The sequence below is a fragment of the Lepidothrix coronata genome, unplaced genomic scaffold (genome assembly GCF_001604755.1).
Source record: "Lepidothrix coronata isolate B3197 unplaced genomic scaffold, Lepidothrix_coronata-1.0 Scaffold254, whole genome shotgun sequence".
Classification (NCBI taxonomy): Eukaryota; Metazoa; Chordata; class Aves; order Passeriformes; family Pipridae; genus Lepidothrix; species Lepidothrix coronata.
This window is the reverse complement of record NW_016690434.1, coordinates 195,026-219,817: the sequence shown is the minus strand read 5'-3', so window position 1 is coordinate 219,817 and position 24,792 is coordinate 195,026. Positions and strand designations below refer to the sequence as shown.

General features: G+C 50.0%; 1 protein-coding gene across 6 annotated transcripts in view; it reads left to right on the top strand.

Moving 5' to 3' along the window:
* The first annotated feature begins 91 nt into the window (after positions 1 to 91).
* LOC108507380 (discoidin domain-containing receptor 2-like) overlaps positions 92 to 24,792 on the top strand; it is a 62,085-nt gene continuing 37,384 nt past the window's right edge. The window contains exon 1 of one of the 6 annotated variants that reach the window (XM_017835296.1): positions 92 to 114. Coding sequence is in view for 1 of the 6 variants with exons in the window: in XM_017835291.1 (XP_017690780.1) it covers positions 752 to 811 (60 nt within the window). In the remaining 5 variants the exon portion in view is untranslated. Of the gene's footprint in view, positions 115 to 708; positions 812 to 15,793; positions 15,816 to 15,889; positions 16,042 to 20,619; positions 20,643 to 22,888; positions 23,007 to 24,792 lie in introns of those variants that run through there. The other 5 variants (XM_017835291.1, XM_017835297.1, XM_017835293.1 and 2 more) reach the window with 5 other exon arrangements.

The following is a 24,792-nucleotide window of genomic DNA, read 5'->3' as shown; positions in this document are numbered from 1 at the left end:
CGGGACGGGACGGGACGGGGCGGGGGCGGTGTGGCCGCCGGGGGGGCGCTCGCTGGAGCCCCGCGGGTGTCGGGAACCCGCGCCCGGCGGGCTCCGGGGCTGCGTCCCCGCGGGGTGAGGGAGGCTCCGGGCGGGGGGTGCCCGCGGTTGGGGGGGTGCCCGCGGTTCGGGGGGTGCCCGCGGTTCGGGGGGTGCCCGCGGTTCGGGAGGTGCCCGCGGTTCGGGGGTGCCCGCGGTTCGGGGCCGCGCTGGGCTCCGCAGTGCCCGGCGGGACCCCGCGCTGTGCGGGGCAGGGACGAGCCGGCAGCCCCGTCGTGCGGTGCCCGGGGCTTTGTTCGGCCCCTCCGCCCGGGGTTCGGCTCTCCCGGCCCGGCGGGTCCCCCCGCCCCGCGCCCGCCCTTGTGTTTTGGGTGTTTTGGGTGCTTTGGGTGTTTTTCTTTCCCTCTGCCCCAGCAGCGGCTGCCGGGGCTGTGCGAGCCGGGAGCGAACCCCTGCTGTGGTTTGTTCTGCTCGGGTCCCCAGACCCGGTTCTTCCTCCGAGCCGGACACCCGTGCTGGCTCATGGCTCATTTGCCTGTTTGTCTTTTTTTTTTTTTTTTCCCCTTTATGAAAGAAAGAAATTCCCTTTGTGAGTTTTTTTTTACTTAGCAGACCTCTATGGGAAAACTTTGCTTTTAAACTTTTACTGAAGCCTTTTCTAGTTGATGCTGTTGCTTGTTCAGTGGTGTGGTTCCCGTCCTCTCCGTGCTGGATGTGCTGGCTGGCTGTTCCTTTGGCTTGCTCTGCCTTCCAAGTGTGCTTTAATGGAGAGGTAGGATTGGGAAAAGATAAAAGATGAGAACATGAGGCTATTTTGTGTCAGCTTCTCTAGTGGCATCATGTTAACGAAAGAGGAAAGAAAAGAAAAAGTGATCAAGTGGAGCTCAGGGCGCTTTGCTTTGTTGGAGACAGAAAGGGAAAACTGTTATGAGGGAGTGACTGAGATTTTGTTTCACTTTATTTCTCTTCTTTTGAAGCTGAAAGATAAACCAGAGTTTTGAAACGCTTTGGTTTAAAATGCCGAGCTCCTCATTTTCTCTTCAGCTGACTCCATTATAAAAAAAAAAAAAGTTCTTTTTTTAAAAAAAAAGTAGCAGCATTTCTGCAGTTGTGGAGCCAGCAGCAGTGGTGTGTGTGGGCAGAGAGGCCTTGCTGCTCTTCCATCAGCCGTTCCTGCCTCGTCTCTGTGGACTATAAAATTAGAAAGGCTCCGATGTCCGTTCAGTCTGATGGCTGGGTAATGTGGGCTGTGGAAATCAGGAGCTCTCTCTGAATTAGCTGCTGTGCCGCTCGTGGCTTGCTCAGCCTGTGGGTTGTGGCCTCTGGTGTATAATTGAGGAAAGTAAATGTGCTTTAAGAAGCCTTAAATCTATTACCCAGGTGTGTGCTTGTCCCCTGGGCACGTGTTGGGGGTGGGAGCATTTCTGTGAGCAAATGATCTCTATCCTGCTGATGGTCATAGGCTGCAGTCTGAACTGTGCAGCAGCTTGGAATCACTGAATAGCATGGGTTGGAAGGGACCTTTAAAGCTCTTCTAGTCCAACACCCCTGCAGCAAGGAGGGACATCTTCAACTAGAGCAGGTTGTTGAGAGCCCTGTCCAGCCTGGCCTTGGACACTTCCAGGGATGGGGCACCCACAGCTTCTCTGGGCAACCTGTGCCTCAGCACCTTCATTTCAAGAAACTGCTTCCTTATATCTAATCTAAGTCCCCCTCTTTTAGTTTAAAAGCTTGTCCCACTTAACTTAAAAACTTTAAAACTTCCAAGAGTGGTCCACGCTTCCTTCAGGTTCTCCATCCTTTTCCTCCCCTGGGAATGGCCCAGGTGACCTCTTCCTCCTCCCCTGGAGCTGGCTCTTTGCCTTTCCCAGGAGCTTTCATCTTTCTCATTCCATTTACTGTCCAGGAAGGTTCTTATTTGTCGCCTCTTGCCTGAGTTTGGTTTTTGTGCACAGTGACAAGCCCAGCCATGGAGAGCACAGGTCTGTGGTGAGGGACAGAGCCAAGAACAACTGGAACTGGGTGTAATTGAGAACTGTCAGCTTTGCAGCAAAGGAGGGTGTTCAAAGCATGTGGCTTGGGGTAGATCCTTGGATAACACTGAGCGGAGAATTGGATCTTGGAGTTCTAAAGAAAGTCAGAATGTCCAAATCCTGAAGAGTTTTGTTGGCTGGAGCCCAAAGGTGAGATGGCAGGAGGGCTTTGGGTGGCTTTTCTTCAGAGATGCTGCTGCTGTTCTGCACCATCTGCTGTGGTTGCTGTTTCAGAACAGCTGAAATATTCAAGTCCTGGTGTTTTGGAGTAATCTGCTTGTTCCAGGTTTCTTGACCTTCCTTCCCTTGGAAGTGGCTGTTTCCTGAGGGGTTTGGCTGCAGTGCCCTGGAGGGACCAGCAGTGTCCTGTGAGGGGAGGTTTTGGGGGAGCAGGAGAGCAGTGCAGAGAGCAGTGTGCCCACCCAGGTGTCAGGAGCACTGGGAAGCTCTGGGCTGGGCTCAGGCAGTGCAGGGGCATCCAGGAGGAGATTGGAATTTGGGAGATAGGGAGCAAATGCTCACCTCAGCAGTGAACAGCACAGACAGAATAACTGCTGCTGCCCGGCGTGCCCTGGCTGGATGTACTTTAGGCAGTTTCTGGATGAGCCTGTGGGTGAAATTCACTGTTTCCTTCCCCAAATGTCCTGCCATCCCCTTGGGCCGTTGTATCTGCTGGTGTTTGCCAGATATTGGCCTGAGCTGCTCTTAAACTGCAGCTGTTTTTGCAGGTTCCCAGTTACTGCACAGTTGTTCTTACTGTGTTTATTTTAGTGGTTATAAACTGATTTTTAAAAAGGAGTTGGAACTTGAGCTGGAAAGTCTCCTTTTTCTTCTTCCCTTCATGATTTGGTTGGGAAGCTGCACCAGGGGAGGCAGCAGCTGATCCCTTCAATATTGCCCCCCTCCTTTTATACTTTGAGTTTTCTGAGCTGTGGTTTTCCAGGGATTTGGAGGTGCTTGTCCTGTACCTTGATTTTAGTAGCGGACAGATGGTTGGGGGGGTTGTCTGCTCTTAATCTGGTAAAATTAGGAACTTGGCTAAGGAGTAAAAAGCTTGAAGGAGACTTTTCTCATAACATTTTGAAGGTTTGCATTCAGAGCTGTGTGTTTCCTTTTCTTAAAGACACAGAAAGCAAAAAGCTTTTTAATTATTGCAGTTATTTCAAATTGCTCTGAGGTTCAGAGTGTCGTTTGGAGCTAGAAGGTGCCACCATTGACCAAAAGAGTTGCAGCATGACTGTCATCCTGCATTGTCCAGGGGCAAATCACCCTGATTCACACAGTGGCTTCAACAACTATGGATTGAAGTGTAGGTAATCTTTATAAAAAGCAATAAGTGGCTTTTGGAAAGATGTAAATTGAAGGAGAACCCGGTGTGGTTAACTTGATCCTCTGCTCTCACGGTAATAAATGTGTGTTGCCTGATCTTCGCTTCCTTCTGTTTGTTTCAGAACAGTTACTTTTTCAAGTTAAACTGAAATAGGTGCTGGAAGTGGTGAATAATCACTTCACTTGGAATATAATCCATGTCTGGGAAGAGCCAAGGGCTCAGTCCTCCTGATCTCCTTTGTTAGAGACAGGCTAGCTTTTTTTCCCCCCTCCCTCCCCTGTTCTGTGTTGAACATTAAACAGTGATTTCTATGCAAGAATTTTAAGAAAAGTCTTTCAAAGCACTTGAATGACCAACTAGGGGCAGCTGGGAAGGGGTTGCCTGGGAGATGCTGCTGAGAGCAGCTCAGGCAGGGTGTGACAGCCTGGAAGGAAGTGAAGAAAGGCAGGATGCTGCTCTGATCTTCCCAGCCTCCCTGCTGAGTGCAAGAGTGGTGGTCCTGCTTCTGGGAGCTCGGGGGATGCAAATGTGCCTGAGTGTGTGAGCACAAGAGCCTGTTCTGCTCTCCACGGTGCTCCTGCTGCAGGAATGAGGTGCAGCTGGCCCTGCACAGCCCAGCTGGGAGCCTGCTCTGGGACCAGAGCCTGCACTTTGTCCTACACTCTGCAATGCTCGCCAAGGTTTTCACTGGAAAGTGAAAGGTGTTGCCTCCTGGGGATGTTGTAGCGCTGCAGCATCCCCAGAAACTCGGGTAAAATTCTGTTACATCACTTTAAGCAATCTTTAAGGGCAAAGTTGGGAGCTTATTGCTTGTTCCCTTCCTCCTCTGCAGAGCTCCTGCTGTACTGGTTATTCCTGTCTTCAGGTTTGTGTCCAGGGCCCAAGTGATAATTGTGGGGAAATGCTGAAATACACCTCCAGAAATTAAAAGAATATTCTGTTTTACACATTCAGTGTGGTGTCCCATGTGTAATGGATTGCTCTGCTGGATGCTGCTCAACTTGCAGCTCTGAGTTTGTCCTTGCACTGTTCCAGTGCCTGCTTAGGATGAGTTCTGCTTGGAAATGGGAGTGATTTCAGGCTGTGGAGAATGCAAATAGGATGCTCCAGTTAGGTGTTGGCAAACTGTCCTGTCTGGAGTTGTGTGGGAGGAGAAATGGTTTCTTGGTTGTGTGACCCCAATGGGGAGAAGAGCAGCTGGGGTTTAACAAACTGCTTAAAATTATATAGGCCCCCAAATTCTCCAGAGACATCTCTCCTTTCCTAGAAGCTTCCTTTAACAAGCTGATTTCTCAGGCTGATTGCTTGCAGATGAGATCATGCAGTGTGTGTTTTGCAGGGAAAGAATCTGAACTTCAACGGGCGAGCCAGAATGTTTTAACACGCAAGTCACATGCCCGGTGTCCTCATGGCACACACAGAACACCAGAGGCTGTGAAACAGCCCAGTTCAGGGCAGCTTTGTGCTCCAACATCAGCTTCCTGAATGCAAAGAATACCCAGGGATGCTCTCGAGTGCTGGGGCTTGTTGCTTGGACAGCAACAGGAGATGATGGCAAGGAAGTATTTCATCTTTCCTTAGCTCTGTTTCTCTCCTTAGTGTGTGTGGTGTTGGGATAAGCCCAAGCCAGGGAAGGCTCTCATCTGCCTTAATTCCTCAGACGTTTTTCTGCTGGCTTCAGCAAAGGAATTTGTGTAGAACTGATGGTGTTTTTTTCTGTTAATGCATGAGAACATTCTGAGCAGGGAGGACTCGATGTAAATGTTCTGCTGCGGAGGATCCCAGCAGTCTCTGGTGCCTCTCAAAAGGGATGCTGGGTTCCATTTCTCATGATGGCAACTGGGTTACTCTTCCAAAATAATCACAGCCATCATTTAGGAGTGTTGAAAATTAAGCAAAGCTGTTCTGAGGTGATGTTGGGTGGTGTTCCCAACCTAGGGAGCTTTTCTTGCCAACAACTTTAAAATATAACCTGTTCTCACAGGCAAAGTAAGAAGGCACCTTTCTGATGCCAGAGTCTCTTTGTGCCTAAAGTCACTTCTTCCAAATCAAGAAGGTATTAATTATGCAAAAATGGACTGGGGGAGGGAGGAGTTGTCATTGGTTATGAAAATAGGAGCCAATCTCTTTGTTTCCCAATCTCTTTAAAAAAAAAAAAAGTAAGCAAAATGATGTCTGACTGTATGGGGAAAGTTTCAAATCCCAAACTTTAAATTTATCAACATTTTATGCAACTTGAAGACAGGAATGTGTAAGGCAGGATGTGTTAAAACCTCCTACTACTCTACAGCCACGTTCTTCTGCCTGTAGGGAAGTCTCCTTCTGTGGGTCACTCCTGTGGGCTGGCTTTTTGGAACAAATCCTTGAAAGTAAATCTTAGAGGTGAGCACAGGCTTGGTGTTATTTTGTTTTCCTGTCATTGAAGCATGTGTGCTCTATGGGAGTTTAGCAGAAGCTCTTTCCAATTTATAACTTCCCACAGGTATTTTACAGAGGTGGAAAGTCAAGCACTCAAAAGTGGGAATCTCCTGTATGCAGGCTCAGCAAACTTCATTTGGCTTCCTTGTGAGTGTGTAGTACCATGCAAGTATGACATAGACTGAATATCTACTTTCTAAGTCGTATTGCTTTATTCCCTAAGTAAAATAGTTGTGAACATAAGCTGCTTTGGTTCCATGCCCTTGCCAGGAGCCTCCTTCCCATGGAAAGCACTGGCAGAGCACTTGTTGCTCTGATGGATGGCAGTGAGGGTGTGTATTTTTTGTAGCAGCTCAACCATTTCATTGTTCACTTGGCTCCTGGATGGGATCCTGCTGGGTCTGTTCAGGGGCTGTCTGTACCCCTGGAGCCTGTTTGAAGGTCATCCTGCCTGGGTGCACATGGGAGGTGATGGTCTGTGCTCTGAAAAGTGCTGCTTAAACCTTGTTTTGTCCATGAAGCTTCAAGTGTGGAGCTGTTAGAACACCAGCCCACTCAGAACTAATGCTTGCAGAATGCATGACCAAGGAATTAAACTGGGTGGAGTTGTTCCAAAATTTGGATTTGAGGCCTGTCTGCTCCTAATGCAGCAGCTCTGGGTGTTTGCTTGGAAGTGCTCCCAGCATGGATGATGCTCTCCTGACCTGATCTGACTTTTCTTTTTTGATGCTTAGGGTGCTGTGCCCAAATCTGTCTGCAGAGCTCTGCAGTGCAGAGCTCCAGTGCCTGATGAACCTGAAACAAGTCAGCTCCTGTCAGGAGATGGCACAGAGATGGTGGTGCTGTGGGGGATGGAGGAGGGGCAGACAAACAGAGTAAACAGTTGAGTTTCTTCCCCAGGACTGTCCTGTGTCCTGAGGCTGCCAGCTGCAGTTTGGAGGCCAGAGGAGCAGGGTGGAGTATTTTCTTCCAACCAGATGAATTTATGCTGCGAAAATGAGAAGTTAGTTCAGTTTCTCTGGGAATAGCATTTAAGGTGTTAAAACGTCCCACCCATCGGGAACGAAGAGCTGCTCAAGAACAAGCCAATACAGAGATGGAGCCTGCAGAGTTTGCAGCTCTTCTGCTTCCTTGAAGGATGAGAGTCTGGGCATGTTTTTGTTGCATTTATCATTTGGTTGTGGTGTCAGTTCATTTGTGTTGCCTTCTTATGGAGAGCTAAACTAGCCAAGTGTCAGGTTTTGTTGTCCATCTCTGTTACTGTTATGTTATTTCACTTGTGCTCGTTTGTTTCTGCCTGTCAAGAGGTAAAATAAATTAAATACTGCAGCAGGAATAGCTGGAGTACCAGTATTCTCCAACAGGAAGATGTCAGTGCTTTTCAGGCTGTTTCTGTTCCTCCTGACAAGGTGTCACATTTTCATGCTGGGTAGTTTGGTCTTCCAGGAATCTTTATCTTTTATTTCTGCATTTATAGTGGAGCTGAGCTGGGGGTGCTGAGGTGTTACTTGGTGGTGTTTTTGGGATGAGGTGCTGGCCATGTGCACTGTGATTCAGCTGCTGAGGAGAGCAAACCAGCAGAGCTGCCCTGCAGTGAAGCTCCTGCACTGTTTCCTTGGATGAGGGTCCCAAAGCTGTGAATTCATCTTGTGGACTTTGTTTTTGAGTGCATGTACTTTGCATTAGTCTGGATTGTGATGGATATTCTAATAACTCAGCTTCCCAAAGTGTCCTTTCTATTTGCCATCAGTTTGATGACTTCCACCTACATATTTAGCTAGAAGCAATCTTATATTTTCTTTTATGTTTTGGGGCAAGCTGGACAGGGCTTTACTCTGAGAAAATGAGCTTTGCTGGCCAGAGTCATATGCAGATACCATGGTCAGTCCTAGCAGCACTATGGGTGGACATCAGGGAGGAACAGCATCAATGGCAGATTCCCTGGTCACAAAAAACCCTCTTCTCTCTTGGTGCCTGCTGCTGCTGCTTCCCCATCACCCTCCAGACAGCACCTCATGGAGACATGCTGCCTTCTTCCCAAGGCCTGAACCCACCAGTGATGAGTGTGGTTCAGTCTTTGCTACGGCATTTTCTGGCCTCCTCCCAGCACTGGAAGGACAGCAGAGAGCAGCAGTGCTGCTGAGGCCTCCCCAGAGTAAAGACTTCGAGTGGGAAGTGAATTTTCTGGTCGCTTCTAACGTCTTGGGAACTATTGGCTGTCTTGCTTTTAACCTGTGTTCTTGGATTATTGCAAGCTATTGTGTTTGAACACATAGCTGAGTTAAATGCCAAAAAGAAATCTCTTCTGGTGGGTGTTAATTTGTGCAGGAACAGTGTGATGTGATGCTCTGACCCTGCGTGGGAGCTGTGCAGCACATCGGGGCTCAGATCCTGGTATTCCAGAATTCCTGCCAGTACAGAGTTAGCCCTCATTGTGTCAGTGCAGGCATCTTTGCTCACCAAGCTTTTAAATATAATCTGGAAAGATCTCTTCAGAGAAACTCGATGCAAGTCTGTCGTCTTGGCAGTAATTACTCTGCCTCTTCTCCTTTGCTGTCACAGAATGATGGAAACACAGATATCTGGAGGTCTCTGGCCTGATCCCCTGCTTGAAGTAGGACTGTCTCCAGCATGTGATCTCCTCAGCCATGGCTTTGTCTGGCCAAGCCCTGAACACATCTGGGGGTGGAGCACTGGACCATGACAGATCAGCTTTTGTTTGCTTTTGCTCGAGAGTTGTACCTAGTGAACCACCCTATAGTGTGGGTTATGCATTTAGGTTGGAATTACCTCATCCTGCAGGTTTAAAAACATTTAAGTGAACTGTTGGGAAATGTCCCAGTAGGGCTAATAATGTAATGTGTAATGTATCCCAATCCTCCTGTCTTTTCCGTGCTAGTACGGGAAATATGAGCAGACCCTCGTGCTGTTTGTGCAGGGGAAGGCAGGGATCCCGTTAGGTGGTTTTCCCATGTTTGCACGGGGGATTGCAGGTGAAGCAGTTGCTTGTAGGACATTTGCTGGAATGAGCTCATGGGTGTTTTCCCTTGGATGTTATCCCTGGTGTTTGTCAGGAGGTGCAGGATGAGCACCGTGAGCTTCCTTTGCCCATGTGGGATTGGTGCTGCTCACAGTGCGCTCAGGCTGAGGCCACACATGCTCAAAGCTGCCTTTTTATCCACCTCCCTCAGCCCCTCACTGTGGGAGGAGAGGGTTTTCCCCAGATTCTGCTGCAGTTATTTCAGAACCCCCCCCATGAGAGGCCATGAGATGTGCTGGAGCTCACATCTAAGTTACCCATCACGGTTCTGAGCATTAATGGGAGCACAGCAGCTCTACATCTGAGGAGTGAACTTCCTTCCCACGTGCCACGAGCCTCTGGACACAGTGGGTGCCCAGGGATGGCATGTAGTCAGGCCAGACCAGAGCCCTGCTGCTGTGCCTGGGCTGGGCTGGATTTCTTCAGGCAGAACTGCAGATTGCAACACCCTGGTGCTTGTGTCAGCCAGGAGGCCTTGCTTGGAAGGGAAGTGGCTGAGATGGAAGGAGCTGCTGAGGAGGTGGAAGCTTCCCTGGCCAAGGCCTCTTTGCTAGACTCCAATCTGGCTGCATCCCTGGACTCTGCATCCCCTCATGTAACAGGGACATTCAGAAATGGTGTGTATGCTTCATGGGCACTGAAAAGGAGAGTTCCTGTAGCTGGTCCTCATCTTCTGCCTGGAGATTCGTGATTCCTGATCTGTCTGCACTGCCTTCTACTCTGGAAATTCACTTTGTGTTCCTGTTAGAGTCCAAACCAGCCCTTGTGTGAGCTGAGTCTGGTGTGTGGGGTGAGCAGCAGTGTCCTTGGGCGGATCATGAAATCTCACTTGGAGAGGGGCCCTTTGGTATCCTGTGCATCTGAACTGCTCCTGCCTTTTGTTTCCATGCCAGAAAGGGCAGCCAAAAGGTCTGGGAGCATGGGCTTCTGTGTGCTCTGGTTATTTGAAGGTGCTGGTCCTTGCTGAGGAATCACAGAAATGTGGTGATCAGTGTTGTCAGCTGCTCTCTGTGTGTGCTCCTCCGGCCCCAAGTGCAGGGGTCAGGTTTGGGGTTGTGTGGCCAGAGGGTCCCGGAGCAGCAGCTGTATGGGGCTACAGGGGTGTCAGCTAGAGGCTGACAGCTCTTTTGTTACTGCCAGTTCTTCCCTGCACCACTTATTTTTGGGTTTTATGGGGAGCTGTAATGGCATTGCTGCCACGAGCTGAGCTCTGCCTGTTCCATGGTTCAGCTGGATTGGTGTCCCTTGCTGGGAAAAGCACATGGCTGGTGCTGAATCTCTCCCTTCCCATGTGCTGTTCCTCCTCAATGAACCTTAAAGCCAGTGCTTATGGTTTGCTTGGTTTCCTGCTGTTACTTTCCATGTCTCTGGAATAAAATCTCCAGTGAAAGAAGTTGATTAGCTTTTCTCTGAGCTGAATTTGGAGTTAGTACTCAGACATTGGTCTTCAGATCCCCACAGCTTGTAGTTTTGAGATGTAATATGCCAACATAGATTCACCTGGGAAACTTCTGGGAGGGAGGAGCAGACATGGGGAAGTATCACTGGGGGTGAGATAGCAGGACTTGGTCCCCAGCAGGCCTGGGACCTGTGTAGCTCTGCTTGTCAGAACTCCTTACTCCAAAGTCATTACAAGGATGGAGAGCAGAAAGAGCTGCCTTGCTGCAGTGGTGGGGAGGAGCATGTGAAAGATAATGCTCAGGATGTTAGATACTATCTAGTGCTTCAAGGAGAAAAGTCAGCTTTGAAAGAGGCCTTGTGCCTGCTGAATATATCACCTGCTTCCAGGGATTAGGTGTCAAAAGCCCAGAGCACAGGTTTTCCAGCTTGTGGGAGTTGAGCCCTTCCTTGACATGGCAGTGATCCTCATCTGCAGCAGGACACCAGAGGGTTCTTGGCTCACTGTGCAGACAAGAGAGAGGCTGGGGACGTCCTGCTTGGGCTGGTCCTGGTGTCCAGGGAGAGGGAGGGATGTCTGTTTGCAGATAATGGTTTTCTCTGCCCTTTTTCTCACAGTTGCGTCAGAAAAGATGGGCAGGGAGAGTGTTTACTGGCATGTCCTTGCTGGGCCTCAGTGCCAGGAGTTCATTCCTTGTCTGGTTGACGTGTTCCCTGGGCCTTTGTCATTACAGCAGCTAAAGCTGAACTGATCTCACTCCCCTGGTTCTGACCTGGGGCTGCAAGTACCCCCTTCCTTCACTCTCACCACCTTTGAGGCAGCCCATGATGTAGCAGCTGGGACAGTGTTGCTTAAAAGACAGGGCAAATAGGAGGCTGCTGCTGCTTGGATCTTTCCTGGTAACATGAAAGCTCTGAGTGGGATTTTTGGGGCTGCAGTTGTGCGGATTTTTTTTGTTCCTCCATTGCCACCTCCTCAGCCATTCCCTGGGTGAGGGAGCTGTGGTGGCAGAGCAGTGCTGAGGCCTCTGCTCCGGTGTCCCAGCAGGACAGAGCAGTTGCCTGGGTGCCCAGAAATAAGCAAATTGGCTCAGCTGCAGAATTTCATCTGTTGGGGGCATCTGTCCCATGGCTGGACCAGAGGTTGTCCTTGTTTTGGTGATTTGGGAAGGGACTGAGGGGCACAGGAGACACCATGCTGCTCTGTGGGCTCTCATCATCCCCCTTTGGAGCAGGAAAAGCTGCTTTGGCATAGGGTGGGAGGCATGTGGAGGGTGAGTGCTCCCCTGGCATCCATCGTTTTATGGGTTTAAACCACTTGGGAAGGGTGTGTCCCACATCAGGTGTCCGTAATGTCACCACATGCACTGTCCTGTCATCTCTGAGCCTCCTCCTGTTACCCTGCAGAGCAGCTCTAGTCAGCACCTGGTAAGGGTGGTTTGTCAGAATATCCTGGAGGATGTCACACGTGTGTCTCAGACTTGCCCTCCCCACTATGCCAAGCCCTGCCCTGCTTCCCTCTTTTCCCAGGTTGATGGCTGGAAGTGGATTTCTCTGCAGTGTCAGAGCTGGGCTGAGCAGATGTTCAGCTGGGTGGTGGGAGTGAACACTCTCTCACACTGTGGTAAGGACAGGACAGGGCTGGAGGGTGTAAACAGAGCACTTTTACAGCAGCCTTCTGCGTTCCATCAAAAGTTCCTGGAAAGGTGAAGGAAGCTGGCTTTCACCACCTCTCACTGAAAGAATAAAAAGCTTGAACAGTGTGCAGGCCCAGCCTCCTCACTGGGACTGTCCTGTGCTCTTCACCTCCTGTGTCCCTGTTTGGCCCAAGGCTGCTCAGGTGATGGCCTGGTCCTGTGGGACATGACATGTTGGTGCTCACAGGATCACCAGCTCCTGCTGTGGCCTTCCTGGGTGAGGGCAGGTGGAATTCCTGCCATAGCCAGGCTGGGTGGGAGGCAGGGAGTGTAAGGACCATGGAGCAGAGCCACTGTGGAGAGACAGGTGGTGTTATGGAAACAGCCTGTTGTGCTGCTCCTGCTGCAGGAGAGGCCTGGCAGAAGGAGCCTTTAGGTGCTGTTTAATGAGCATGTTCCTTATTCTCACTCAGACACCTATTCCCATCTCACTGGTGGTAACTGGGGTAGTTCTCTGGCCACCAGTCACAGGTCTTGTCACTGCTACAGTGGGATTATGTAGCTTTTCCTCTGCAGGAGCCTTGTGCTTGGTACAGAGGAGGGAACCTCTCAGGTGCTCCATGTCTGTCTGGAGCTGTTTGTCTAGTTGCCTTAGTGCCAACATGATCATAGGTGTTCATTAATTTATTTCTCCCAGTGCCACCTGGCTTGGGGACAGCAAAAGGCAACTTCCCAATCCCAGTGTGATCAGCTCACCAGTTCATCACCCACAAATTTCAAATTCCTGCTTTGCTGCTCAGCATAGCAGGTTATTTTTAAGCACTGGGAGAAAAAAAGCCCAACACTGAAACCCTTTCAAGGCATTATTTTCTATTTTGTGAGTCCACCTCTTCTCTTCTTAGAACACTTTTGGAACACTTCTGAGATTCATGATGCCATATAGATGCCTTAAAGCAAATAGTCCTGCATCAGGATAAAAAAGCTTTTGTGTCTAAATTTGTATGTGGAATTCAGTATGTGCTAATGGGTCTTCATCTGTTAATTGGATGGATCTTTTCCAAGGCCAAACACAGCCTGCTGGAGAAACCATCACGGTGCCAGCCCTGGCCTGAGCTGGTTCTGCTCCTTTGCCTGTGCTGAAGAAAGCTGTTCTGTGCAAAACCAAAACAGGGTCTGTTGATGTTATTCCTGGTCCTTTGAGAAGATGACTTAGTGGTCACATGTGCTGCTATGAGGTCATTAGGAAGTCTCTCAAATACACAATTTGAGAACCAGTGATGCTATTGCAGAAGTATGCTCCCTCTGCGATGAGAGATGCAAAACTCTCCAAAGTACTGCAGTTTGCAATAGCTCCGAGTGGGATCTGTTATTGTGCATATTTGGGCTCATTCCAGTGGGGGGAAAAAAAAAGGCTGTTTTCTGCTTTGCTTTATCCCTCGATTGATTAGTGGATGTGTACCGTGGGATCAAATTACATCTCAGAGGGCACCCAGCAGGGAGCCTGTTTCTGTGCTGAACTGCTCAAGTGAGGCTGACTGCAAGGTCAGCAGTTTTCCAGCAGTGTTTTGTGCCTCCACAGCATTGTCCTTCCCCAGGGAAAGGAGTTCCTCAGCTCTGTTTGTGAGTTGGGCCATTGCTCTTCCCAGTGCTGCGGGGAAATGAGAGCTTTCTCTGGACCCTCGATGGTGCTTCTGTGATCTGCAGCTGCTTTGGGGCTTGTATTGATGTCACTCCTGGACTCCCTGTTCCTGGATGTCCAGCCTTTCCTTCTGCTACAAACTACCCTGTGTCCTCCAAAGGGAATTGTTTTGGTCCCAGCTTACCCCTGTATCCAGCTTGGTTTGTGTGCACCATCATGTTGACCATCCTTGTTTTGGGATGAGAGGCCTTGGAAGGGTGTTTATCCATCTCAGCGACACCCTCTTGGTGCAGGGGTTACCAGGCAGGAAGGGGCCTGATACCTTCCCACATCCACCCTTCTGCTGGCCATGTGTTTCTGTCCCAAACCTTAGGGATTATTCCATCCCTCTGAGCTGACTGACTCACTCACACATGGGAAAATTACCCCAAGGAGGGGGGAAAAAAGAAAATAGTCCTCTACAGAGGTGGATTGTGTGGCTGGGATGGGGTGTGGAGGCAGGGAGGAAGATGGGAGCAAGGTTCTCTGTGGTGATCAGTGACAGGACCTGAGGGAATGGCCTGAAGTTGTGTCAGGAGAGGTTTAGGGTGGATCTTAGAAAAAGGTTCTTCCCCCAGAGCAGGGTTGGGCACTGACCAGGCTCCCCAGGGCAGTGGGCACAGCCCCAGGGCTGCCAGAGCTCCAGGAGGGTTTGGATGATCCTCTGGGGCACAGGGGGTGACCCTTGGGGATGGGCCTGTGCGAGGCTAAGGGCTAGGCTTGATGATCTCGGTGGGTCCCTTCCAACTTGCCATATTCTGTGATTCTGTGTCTTCCAGCTCACAGCTGTATTTTCCAGTTGGGACTTAGTGTGGCACAGTGTGGTGCATGTCTGCTTCCTTTTTAGCTTTGGGTTACCCAGAATACCTGCTGCTTGTGTTGAGGGTTTGCTGTGATTCCTGCCTGAAGCTGCTGTAGCACGTGGGAGTGTGAGGAAGGGCTGAATGGCTGCTGTCCCCACTCCTCAGCCTCCTGCTGTGGAGTCCCTGTGAGTCCTGCACAACACCAGCATCCACTTCCCACCTGAGCACTGCTGTCACAGCCCTGCACTGCTGGCCCCAGGAGGGTGTTCACCCCTGCCAGGTGTCCAAATGGGACATACTGCCCTTTCCTTGCAGGAGGCAGGCTGGCACCTGCATTTCCCAATAGGCAAGTCAGCAAAATCCATCTGCTCTTCAGTCTCCCTCTGCTGCCGTGGTCCCTGCTGCTGGTGCCCCAGCTGGGAGTGTAAACCAGTGCCTTCAGAGGGTGTTCCTCTCAAATCCCAGTGACCTTGTCACCCAGGTGAGCGTGGCCCCAGCCTTGTGTGTGCTCTGGGGCTCTCCAGGGGCAGTGGCTCTGCAGTGGAGCCCGTGTGGGCAGGGGCAGCAGCTGGTGCTGGGGGTGGAATGGCTTTGCAGCAGTTTTGTAGCCCCTGTGGCAGGCGTGGGGGGTCTCCCAGGGTGCCACAGCTTGCTGGCCCCCCTGCCCAGCTCGGTGCCTCCATCTGCTGTGGTCCTGCTTGTCCTGCCACCATGGAGCCCCAGCAGTGCCACCTGCCCCTGAGGTTCCCCCCAGAGTGCCACAGCCTGGTATTGAGTTCTGTACTTTCCCTCTCTTTCTGTATTTTTAGGAGGAAGGGAAGGGAATGTGGTGTCACACAGCTGTCTGACAGCTGCCTTGGTGACCTTCACTCCTGTGGGACCCCGACCTGAGGGCAGCAATAGGGCTGATCTGTTGTGCTGAGCAGGCAGTGAGCCCTGGTGTCACTGCTGGACTCTCCCTCTTCCAGGAAAGGCTTTGGAGGCAGAAGTCCAAACATCTGAGAAGTGCCCAGGGTTACAATAATTCTGTCTGCTGGACTTGCTTAATAAATGACTAGTTCTGTCTTTGCTTTTTACCTTCCCCCCGTGGACAGCCCAGGCTGGTGGAGGGTGAAGGTGAGGATGGAGATGTTCCTGCTGGGATCCTCCCTGGGAGCACACGGCCGTGTTGGGCAAGAAGGTGCAGGCTGGCTCTGCGGTGCCTGGCCTGCCCCTGGGACTACACGGGCCCTGCTTCCTGAGCAGGAGAGCTGCTTTATGTTGTGGTTTTACTAAATGAATTCAAAGCTTGGCCTTCCTCCAGGCAAAGTCTGGGCCAAGTGCCAGCGGAGCAGCCCCCAGGGAGAGCACTGGAGCAAGGAGGGGCCAACAGCAGGGAAGAGCGGAGGAATCCAAGAAGGCAGATTTGCCTAGAAAACAGCTCTGTTTCCATCTGCTGGGTCAGGAGTTGCTATAGGAACTGGGATGATAGAGGCAGGGCCATCTCCTGGGCCTGTCTGTGTGTGCGGAGGGAGGGAGGAGGGAGGAGTTACTCAAGTTTGAACATATCATGTGTGCTGGTGGAAAGTTGCAAGGAATGTCGAAACTACAGCCTGGCTCAACCTGTGGAGCTCAAAAGAGACATGGCAGCTGTTCCCTGTGCTCAGCAGGCCCCAGGAGAGGCAGGTAGGGTCCTTCCAGCTTAACCTGGCTCTCAGCTTGGGATCAGCTCTCCTCCCTCAGTTTCTGTCCTGGGATAAAGCACGAACGCCTGTGGAGACTTGTTGGAAGTGGGGGGGGGAGGGTTGTGGAGGTGGCAGTGCTGGGAGGTGAAGGCTTTTCTCCCTGGGCTGGCAGGGAGATGGTGGCTCTTTGCTCCCTGTTTTCCCTCCTGCAGCTGTGGGAGGGCTCACAAGTCATGGGTTTTCCCTTGGGGATGTGTGCCTGGGGACCTCCGGGACCTGCAGGGTCTCCTGTGGGCAGAAATGTGAAGGGGGCTGGTGGGGTTCTGGCCAGAGGTGGTTTCTGGGGCTGTCCTGGGAAAGTGCACAGTGTTTGATCTCTCAGAGGTGCCTGACATGTTTCAGGTGTTTGATCTCTGAGGTGCCTGAGATGTTTCAGGGCTAAGGCTGAGGCAGATGTGCAAGAACTGGGGCTGGCAGCTTGTGGACAGTGGGGAGTTGGAGGAGATGTGCTCCTGCCCCTGAGCCCCAGCAGCTCTTGCCCCAGATGAGTTTTGTGGCTGCACGTTGCCTGTGTTCCCTCTTCTCCCGAGGAGAGGCAGACCCTGTCCCCTCCTGAAGTACCTACTGCAATTTTGGGCACTACCAAACTTTCTCAGACTCCCATTTAGCCTAAAACACGGGAGTGTGACTATGCAGGAAGCTGCACCTGAGAATCCTTGTTGTTAGGGTTGACCATGGGGCTCTCCAGTAGCAGTCCCTCCCGATAAAATCTGATTTAATTCCTCAGTAAACCCAATTTTCCAGGTGCTGAGAACTTTCTAAAATAGCTGTGTTTCCACCAGAGCATTCCAGGGTCGGTCACTGCTCCACAGGTATTTCTTTAATAGGTTTGGCTGAAATTTCATCTGCCCTTCTTGTGTCACAGAGGATAATCTTTGTTTAAAAAAAAAATAATAAAAGGTGGGTAGTGTTGTTTCTTTTCTTGAGAAGCTGCACAATAAGCTGCTGAAAACTGAAATGTGATCTCTATCCAGAGAGGCAGAGCTTGCCAAACTGGCTGGGATCACAGCCCACCTACTCAGGCACCATCTTATCGTGGGCACAGGAAAGCCCCAGAGCCTGAGGGCAGACAAATGTGGAATAACCTGCCCGTGCAGGAGATAACTTTCTGGTCACATTAATTCCTGGTTTGCTTATGCCTAACTAGAGGAGAATTTATATCCAGTGTACTCTCTTTTCACATTAATGGAATCGCAGATGTTCTTATTATGTAGATCCACTTCCAATATTTTATTGAATTACTCCCACGTTGCTCTGTGGCAACATGTCCCAGAGGCTTAATGTGCACGGTATGCTGTGGAATTTCATTTCCTTAGTTTTAATTTGTTGTTTTTTAATTTCAGTTCATTTTCAATATGGAAAAGAGGTAAAGGGGGTCCTTTTTTTTGGTCTAGGCATCATTGTTTTACATGTTTCTTTCCCCTCCCCCCCATCTCTTCTGTTTCTCTTGCTTTTGCCTCAAACAATCCTGGGATTTTCCTACAGCTACCTGCCTTCTGTGTAATTGCTAAATCTTATTACTTCTCTGTGGGCTTCTGTTTTCTGGTCTGTCTTGAGAAAATGTGGTCAGAACCGGCCATTCTGCCTTTCCCGAGCTGTGAAATGCTGCTCGGAGCTTTTTCTGTGTCCTTGGCTTTTCCTTTGTTTATAAGCAGAGCATTTGGTTTGATTGCCTGAAATGCATTGTGGTAAGCAAAGATCTTCTCCGAGCTGTCTACAGTCATGCAAGGTATTTTTGCTGGAGCGTTTAAAGTTAAAGGCAATTTCATCTCTGTACATGGGAAGTTAAACTTTACTTGCAGGGTTGTCCTAGTGAATAGTAAACCCAGTGGAACATGGTGAGTGAGACCTGCCTGGAAATCCTCCCTGGAGTCTCCAGGCTTGATGCAGCGGTTTCAGGTGATCTTTAAGTGTTGCCACTCACTGCTCCATCTTTGCCAGGCACTTCATAAATTGAAGTTTAAAACCGCTTTGGATCATAAGCAGAGTTTGCTCGAGCTGAATGAAGCAGCTGTTTGTACCCAGGCTTGGCTGCCTTGGCTTGGTGTGCAGGGTGGAGGTTCTGCTCAGCCCCTGGAGAGATGGGACCCAGCGAGGTCACAGCCTGCCCTGTCCCCTCTGAGGCTGTGGGAGGGCAGGAGCACACCCCACTCACTCCAGTTTGGTGTTTGGAGTCACTTCAGTCTGTGCAGAGCTGGAAAAAGCTGCTTCAAGTTTCATATCTTCCTGCAGCTGTAGGACATGGCTCTTCACATTTATAAACATTATTTGGTGAGACTACAACAGAGCCCATAGTGAGGGCAAGGGGCTGTGTGCCACAAACAGGTGCTCTGAGTTTTATTTTTACAAATATGAAGAGACATTACAAAACTCACTCTTGGTAGTGTCAGCATTTCTGAAGTGGTTTGATGGAGACTAGATGGCCAGTTAAATTAGTAATGCTCCAAAATCATGTTTCTGGTTTGGTTTTCGCTGAACTCTCTTAGGTTTTGGCTTCCACCCTTGCAAACAGCAGCAGCTCTCAGCTTGGTGCTGGGTACGATGTGCTGCTGGTTCTCTAGTGGTTGTGCAAAGAGTCCATCACCAGTAATCATGTTTTAGCTTTCAAACAGATTCCACTATGAGCAATTTGCAAAACAAAGGTTGTAGATAAGTGGCTGTTACTGTGAAGTCGGTGTTTTGAAAGTCAGGCAGTTGATAAGGAAAGCTGAAGAGAACTGGAAAAGCACAGCAAATATATCGTGGGGCACTGAGAAATAATATCTGTATAACAAAATAAATTTCATCAATGGTGTTTATATTGTTGGGAAAGGTTGAAAAACCCTACTGATTGCTGATAATAGAGAGAAGTAAAACATTTCCCGTGTTTGGGAAGGAGCTGGATGATGTCCTTGCTTTTATGAGGATCTCAGAAAACCTCCCGTTGCACTGGTAACCAGGGAGGGTGTTAAACCCAAGATAACATTTCAAAGCCTTTGAAACTCGAGCAACTCTGGAACCTGTTTGTTTAAAACAAATTGGCAAAGCAGCTTTCTGAATCCTGGCTGCCGATTTGTAATAAATCTGGGAAGACCAAAGGAGTTCCAGAAGTTTGGGCAAACATAAATGCTGCAGCAGTGTTTTAAAATAAGAGAGGGAGCAGGTAACCAGCGGGCAGTGCAGACCAGCCTCTGTCCACAGAGGGATCTGGGGGAGCTGGTGCATTTGTAAATCAATGCCACATTAAAGAAGGAGCATTCTCAGCGATCCCTGTGCTCTGATGGAAAGCAGATCATGTCTGAAAAGTCTTCAGATTGTGGTTTTTAATGAGATTCCTGTACCAATTGCCAAAAGGAGCTGCATTGACATTGTATATCTGTGTCCTGACTGAGGTCCCTGCTGTTGACCAAGTGCTGCTGCTCCCAGGAGGCAGAAGAGGCTCTGCTTTGGGATGAGGAGTGTGTTGGATCCTCTGGCAGAGCAGTGCAGGCAGGTCCCCCTCACCCTGGGACTGATCTCTGGCATATCCTTCAGGCTTTCCTAGGATGCCTCACCACTGCTGGTGAGCTCTGAGATGAGAAACACCTTCCTGAGCAGTTTTGGTGGTCTCTGATCTTTGCACATCCCCAGTCCCTGCCCTGTGCCAGGGTGGCAGTGCCTCAGTCTCCGTGTCGCTGACCAGCACCATGAATAAGCTGATTTAGAAAGTGCCACCTGATACCTCTCAAAAATAGTTACCAGTGGGAATGTGATCCCTGCACTCCCTAAGCAGAGGGCTGTGGAGTAGTGCCCAGTGTCAGTATGGGACAAACTCTCAGTTATTCCCTAGTTTGCTCATGAAGAAGCCAATGGGAGTCGTGGCAAAGTCCAACCAGAGCTGTCCCACTGCAGTCCCACTGGCTCTGGATGGAGCCTCTGTCTCACCAGTGGTGGTGGCTCCCAAGTGGTGACTTGGCAGAAAGTATTAAGTAATGTAATACTGAAATTTGACTTCCCTGAGGAGGCTGGTGGAGCCAGGGCAGTTTAGTCAGGACAAGAGAAGGTGTTGGGATACCCAAGAGCAGATGATCAAGAAGTCTCTTTACTGAGCAGGAGGGTTGACAGTGATTGAAATCACAGGAGTTCTGCCTTGGCATAAGGAGGGGTAAAGTTTTCCCTTTGCAGCCAGTCGAGCAGTGTCCAGGGAAGTGGGGGAACCTCTGTCCTTGGAGGTTTTTAAGACCCAGCTGGACAAAGTCCTTTGCAGGCTGTTCTGAAATTGGTGCTAACCCTGCTTTGAGTGGGAGGTGGGATTAGATGCTCTCCTGAGGATCTCCTCCAGCCCAAATAATTCTGCAACTTGGTAACCTGATCTCCTTCCGAATGCAACTTAGAGTACAGTTAAGTAAAATGTTATGGTGGAGCCCCTTGAGGACGGGGAGGGAGGAAGGTGGTTTAGATTGAGTGCTCTTAATACCCCATCTGTCATCTCTGTGGTTAATGTGTCACAGAGATGGTTGGTATGTGAGACTCTTGCAGTGGAAGATTGTAGGTCTTGAGAGGACTGTTGCTGACTTGTAGTTGGTATGTTTTAAGAAAAGTTTAAAAAAATGAGAAAAAGCTGGACAGAGATGCCAGTATAAGGAACAGGCTGAAAATGTCAGTGTGCTGGGTGCTCTCTGTGGCCTGTCAGGGTGGGAAGGAAACTCCAAAAAGGGACAGTAAGGGACACTGCTGCTTGGGCAGGGAGAAGGGAGGTTCTTGGAACCTTTAGTTTGTGCACAGTCTTCTCTTCTCCTGACAATTCAGTCCTGCAGAAGCAGTGGGACTGGAGCCTCTGCAGTTGAGGGGACCTGTGTTTTGGAGGGTATGCTGGGGTGCACGAGGCTCCCCCTGCTCCTGGGTTTAGGGTTCCTGGGGAATGCCATGTGCTTGTGTCCTGTGCAGAGTTGCAGGGACCTGGCAGGTCTGCCTGGGTCGTGGGAAGTGCCTCAAGATTCCTCAGCTGAGATCAGCACAGGGTTCCCATGCCCTGGGCCAGTGGGGAAGGGTAGCTTTGTTTTTGGATTAACTGAGCTAAGAGCCACCACTGTGGTACAATGAATTTGCATTTCCTTATCTTTGGCTTTGCCTTTCTAACAGTTTCTAATTTTGGCCTTGTTACTTTGATGGATTAAATTACATTTAATGCATGTTCTTTTATCCCCGAGTCTGGTTTTGTGACAGAAGTGCTCTGTGCAGTTTCACAAGCCAAGGACACCCCTCTCCTGTGGGACTGGCCAGCAGGCAGTGGGAAAAGCTGGAGGATTTATTGGTCTCCTTTCTTGTGCAGAAACACCAGCCCCTCTCTGGGCTGTAGGTGAGGCACTCCCTCAGGTTTGAATCCCTGGGCTGAACCTCCTCCCAGTGTGTCACAGGTGACCAGAATGCTGTTCTTCTCCTAAAATCTAGCAAGAGTGAGGTGTCACTTTTTTCATAATGACCCTGTTAAGATGTTTGGCTGCAATGTGGAAAATGAGGTTCAAACCTTCCTCAGCCTCAGGGCAGGTCTGTCCCTCACCCTTCAAAAGGGTGACCACAAAGTACACCCAGACCTCGATGCTCCCATTCTTCTGCCACTGTCTCAGACCCAGGTCTATGGTGTCTTTGTCCCCACCCCAAGTGCCACTCCTGAATGTTGTCCTTTTAGCCCCACATCTCTTGTGGTGACAGGTCTCCTAATGCCACCTCAAAAGTGACATGGGAGCCTGTTCCTGTCTCCCTTTTCCTGTTCCTGTGACTGACTTCTCACATGCATCTTGATTAACCCAACCCTTTCACCCATAATCTGGTTGGTTTTATCTGTCCAGCCTTTTTGCTGCTCTGGACATCACTTTGTGGTGTCACTGTTTCTGCCCCATCCCCTACCATGTTCCTAACATTGCAATGGGTTTTTCCTCTCTGGTGCACATATTCAAAATCTCCCGTTGCAGCCTTGCACTTCATGCCAGGATCTTGCAGCCCCTGGTGTGTTGATTTTTGGTGTGACTGCTGGCACTTGGTTTGTCCAGATGCCACCCACGTGTCACAGAGAGACCTCTCCCCTTGTGTGGTTGGTTGAATGTAGGGAGAGAGACCACACTCTTGAGTTCACCTAAGGGAAAAATTGTTGCCTCCTTTTTCCAGTCTTGTGTCGGTATTTGAATTTTAAACTAAGCAGAACGCTTTAAAAAGTGATCAGAATTCTTTCTGCTGTGCGTTTTCATCAGCAGATTGTTTGGTCCAAACCGGAGCTGTGTGGGCTGTGTGTGCTCCAGAGGAAGGCTGCTGGGGGTTGGGGTCTCTCAGATTAACTCTGAAGCAAAGAGAAATGTTCTGCCATCATTTTGGAGCCAGAAAATTGAAAATCACACTTTCCAGCCTCTTATTTCTTCAGGCATCAGATACTGCCCCAATTATTAGCTTTGCTGTTTCCTCATTGAGTTCCTTTAGGAATGGTAGGAGGTGCCATCCAGTCCTCTTGATCCTGAACCTCTTCTGAGGATGCTTTGATTTAGGATAGATCCCCATGTTGTACGTAGATCTCTGTGTGTGATACACTCCATGGCTGTGGAGTTTCTTGGCATCTGTAGTGGGATTCCTGCAGCAAACCCTAAGGTCCCACTCCGAGGTAATGATCTGCAAAGGAACCAGTTAAAACAAATGCCTGTTTCACTTGGGATCTAGAGAGGCTTGCAAACATGCCAGACCTCCGTAATGGATCTCTGGAGGGAGAACAGTGCCTGGAGGAGCTCCAAGTCCCACCTTCTTCGTGCACATCACTAAAGAACAGCTCCCTCCTGTGCCCGCTGAGCCCGGGACAGCGCTGGGTCACAGCGAGCTGGTTCTCTGTGGAGACATGGATTGGCTTTTTAGGCAGTGGTGTCTACTGGGTTGACTTGGGAAAAGTGCCCTCTTTTGCATTTCTTGGTGAGTTTTTCAACTGATAGATTTTTTTTTTTCCACTCTCCCAATGATTGTAACAGGATTTTATTCTCCTGCAGCCAGCTGTTAGCAATTAGCAACTTGATCCAGTCAGGCCTGAGAACAGAGTTTAACACTTTCTTGCCTCTGAGAGGATGTTGCTAATCCTGTTTTTGCTGGGTTTGGGCTTGTGCTGGAGTTTTGGCACCTGGTGTGTATGTGTGGGCAGGTCAGGAAGAAAGGCATGAGTACAGCAGGGGACTCTAATGCAGCTGAAAGAGCAGCAAGGAAAAGTATCAAGTCATCTACCCAGAAAAAAAATCATGGGGAATAGAATTTCTAAGCAGTTTGTACAGAGGGTTGTATTTAGTAGCATATTCCGATGTCCTAGCACTGGGAATTGTGCAGCTTGGAAGTCCAGTCTGCTCCTGGCTGAGATTTAGACTCAGCAGAAATCAACATCAGTAGTTCTTCAAACAGGGATTTCTGACAGTACCAGCTCCTGAGTGGAGCTGAACCTCCTCTGAATGTTTCACCCTCCAAAGGGGTGAAGAACACTCTTGCTGACCTTGCTTAAGCAACACCAGTGTTTGAAGATGAGCAGTGGCACTGTTTGCTCCCTCTGTGCAATGTCTCTCCTGGGACTCCCAAACAGGCACTTTGGTGGTCCAGGACTGGGAACCAAATGTGGTGGAAAGAACAAACCCAGCACAGCCTGAACCAGCTGCTGAGGTCCCTGGGTAGGGCTGAACTGCTGGAAATGATTCATCACTGCCACATGCAAAGGTGAGAATTCATGTCACCCAGGTGGCCACAGCTGGTCCAGGCCAGCCTTCTCCTCTGTCAGCAGCAGAGACACATCAGAGAGCTTTCATCCTGCACCTTGGACACTCCTTAGGCAAAGCCCAAATTCAAAGCCAGCTTTTGTAGGCATGGAGCTGCTGACAGGTGAGCTCTAGAGCCAGCTCTGGAGTTTTCCTTTCCTCCCCTGGGTGCCAGGTTGGCCTCTATGGCCACATCTTCCAGTTTTGGCTTGGAGATGCCCCAAGCCACGCTGTTTTTGTGGAGCTGCAGAGGTCCATGTACCCATGTCCTGAGAAGCCCCTGGCTCTCAGGGTGGGAGACAGCTCTCTGTGCCCCACAGCCCTACCTTCCCTCCAGCCTGGTCCCTGGCTCAGTGGCAGGAGCTGCCATGGTGCTTGGGCATTTCTGTGTGACTTCCCTTGTCCATCCTCCACCTCGTTCCTCCTTTCCTCCTGATATTTTCACTCTTATCCCCACATTCAGGCAGTTAAATGATGTGACTAGCTCTGTGGCAGCACAATAGGTGTCATTTAGAACATGGTCTGAGCTTTGCAGAAAGCAAATAGAAACTTAAATTATCCTGCTTGGTCTGTACCTGGTCAAGTGAGATAGTGGTGCTGTTTGTGGTGCCTTTATTCTGTTGCTGGGACACTGGTGACCGTTGTCATGGCTTGCTCACGGGTGATTTTGAGAGGATGGGACACACTTAGCACATCTCCTTTGTCAAAGGAAAGTCCTTATGCTAAGCCCACCTCAGTACCCCTCACTGGGGGCTGCAGCCCATCCCAGCTGGGCTGGGAGGCAGAGGATGGGTGCTCCCCTGCTCTTGATCCTTCTTTGCTGGGCTTTGGATCAAATGGGAAGCTGAGGCATTTGAACACTTGGCAGTGTCTGGGGCTGCTCTCATTCCTTTGTTGTTTCAGCAGTGGGCTCTGGCCCTCACCTAGCCATGTGTGATTCCTATTGCAGTGCCTTCTGGCTCTCTCTT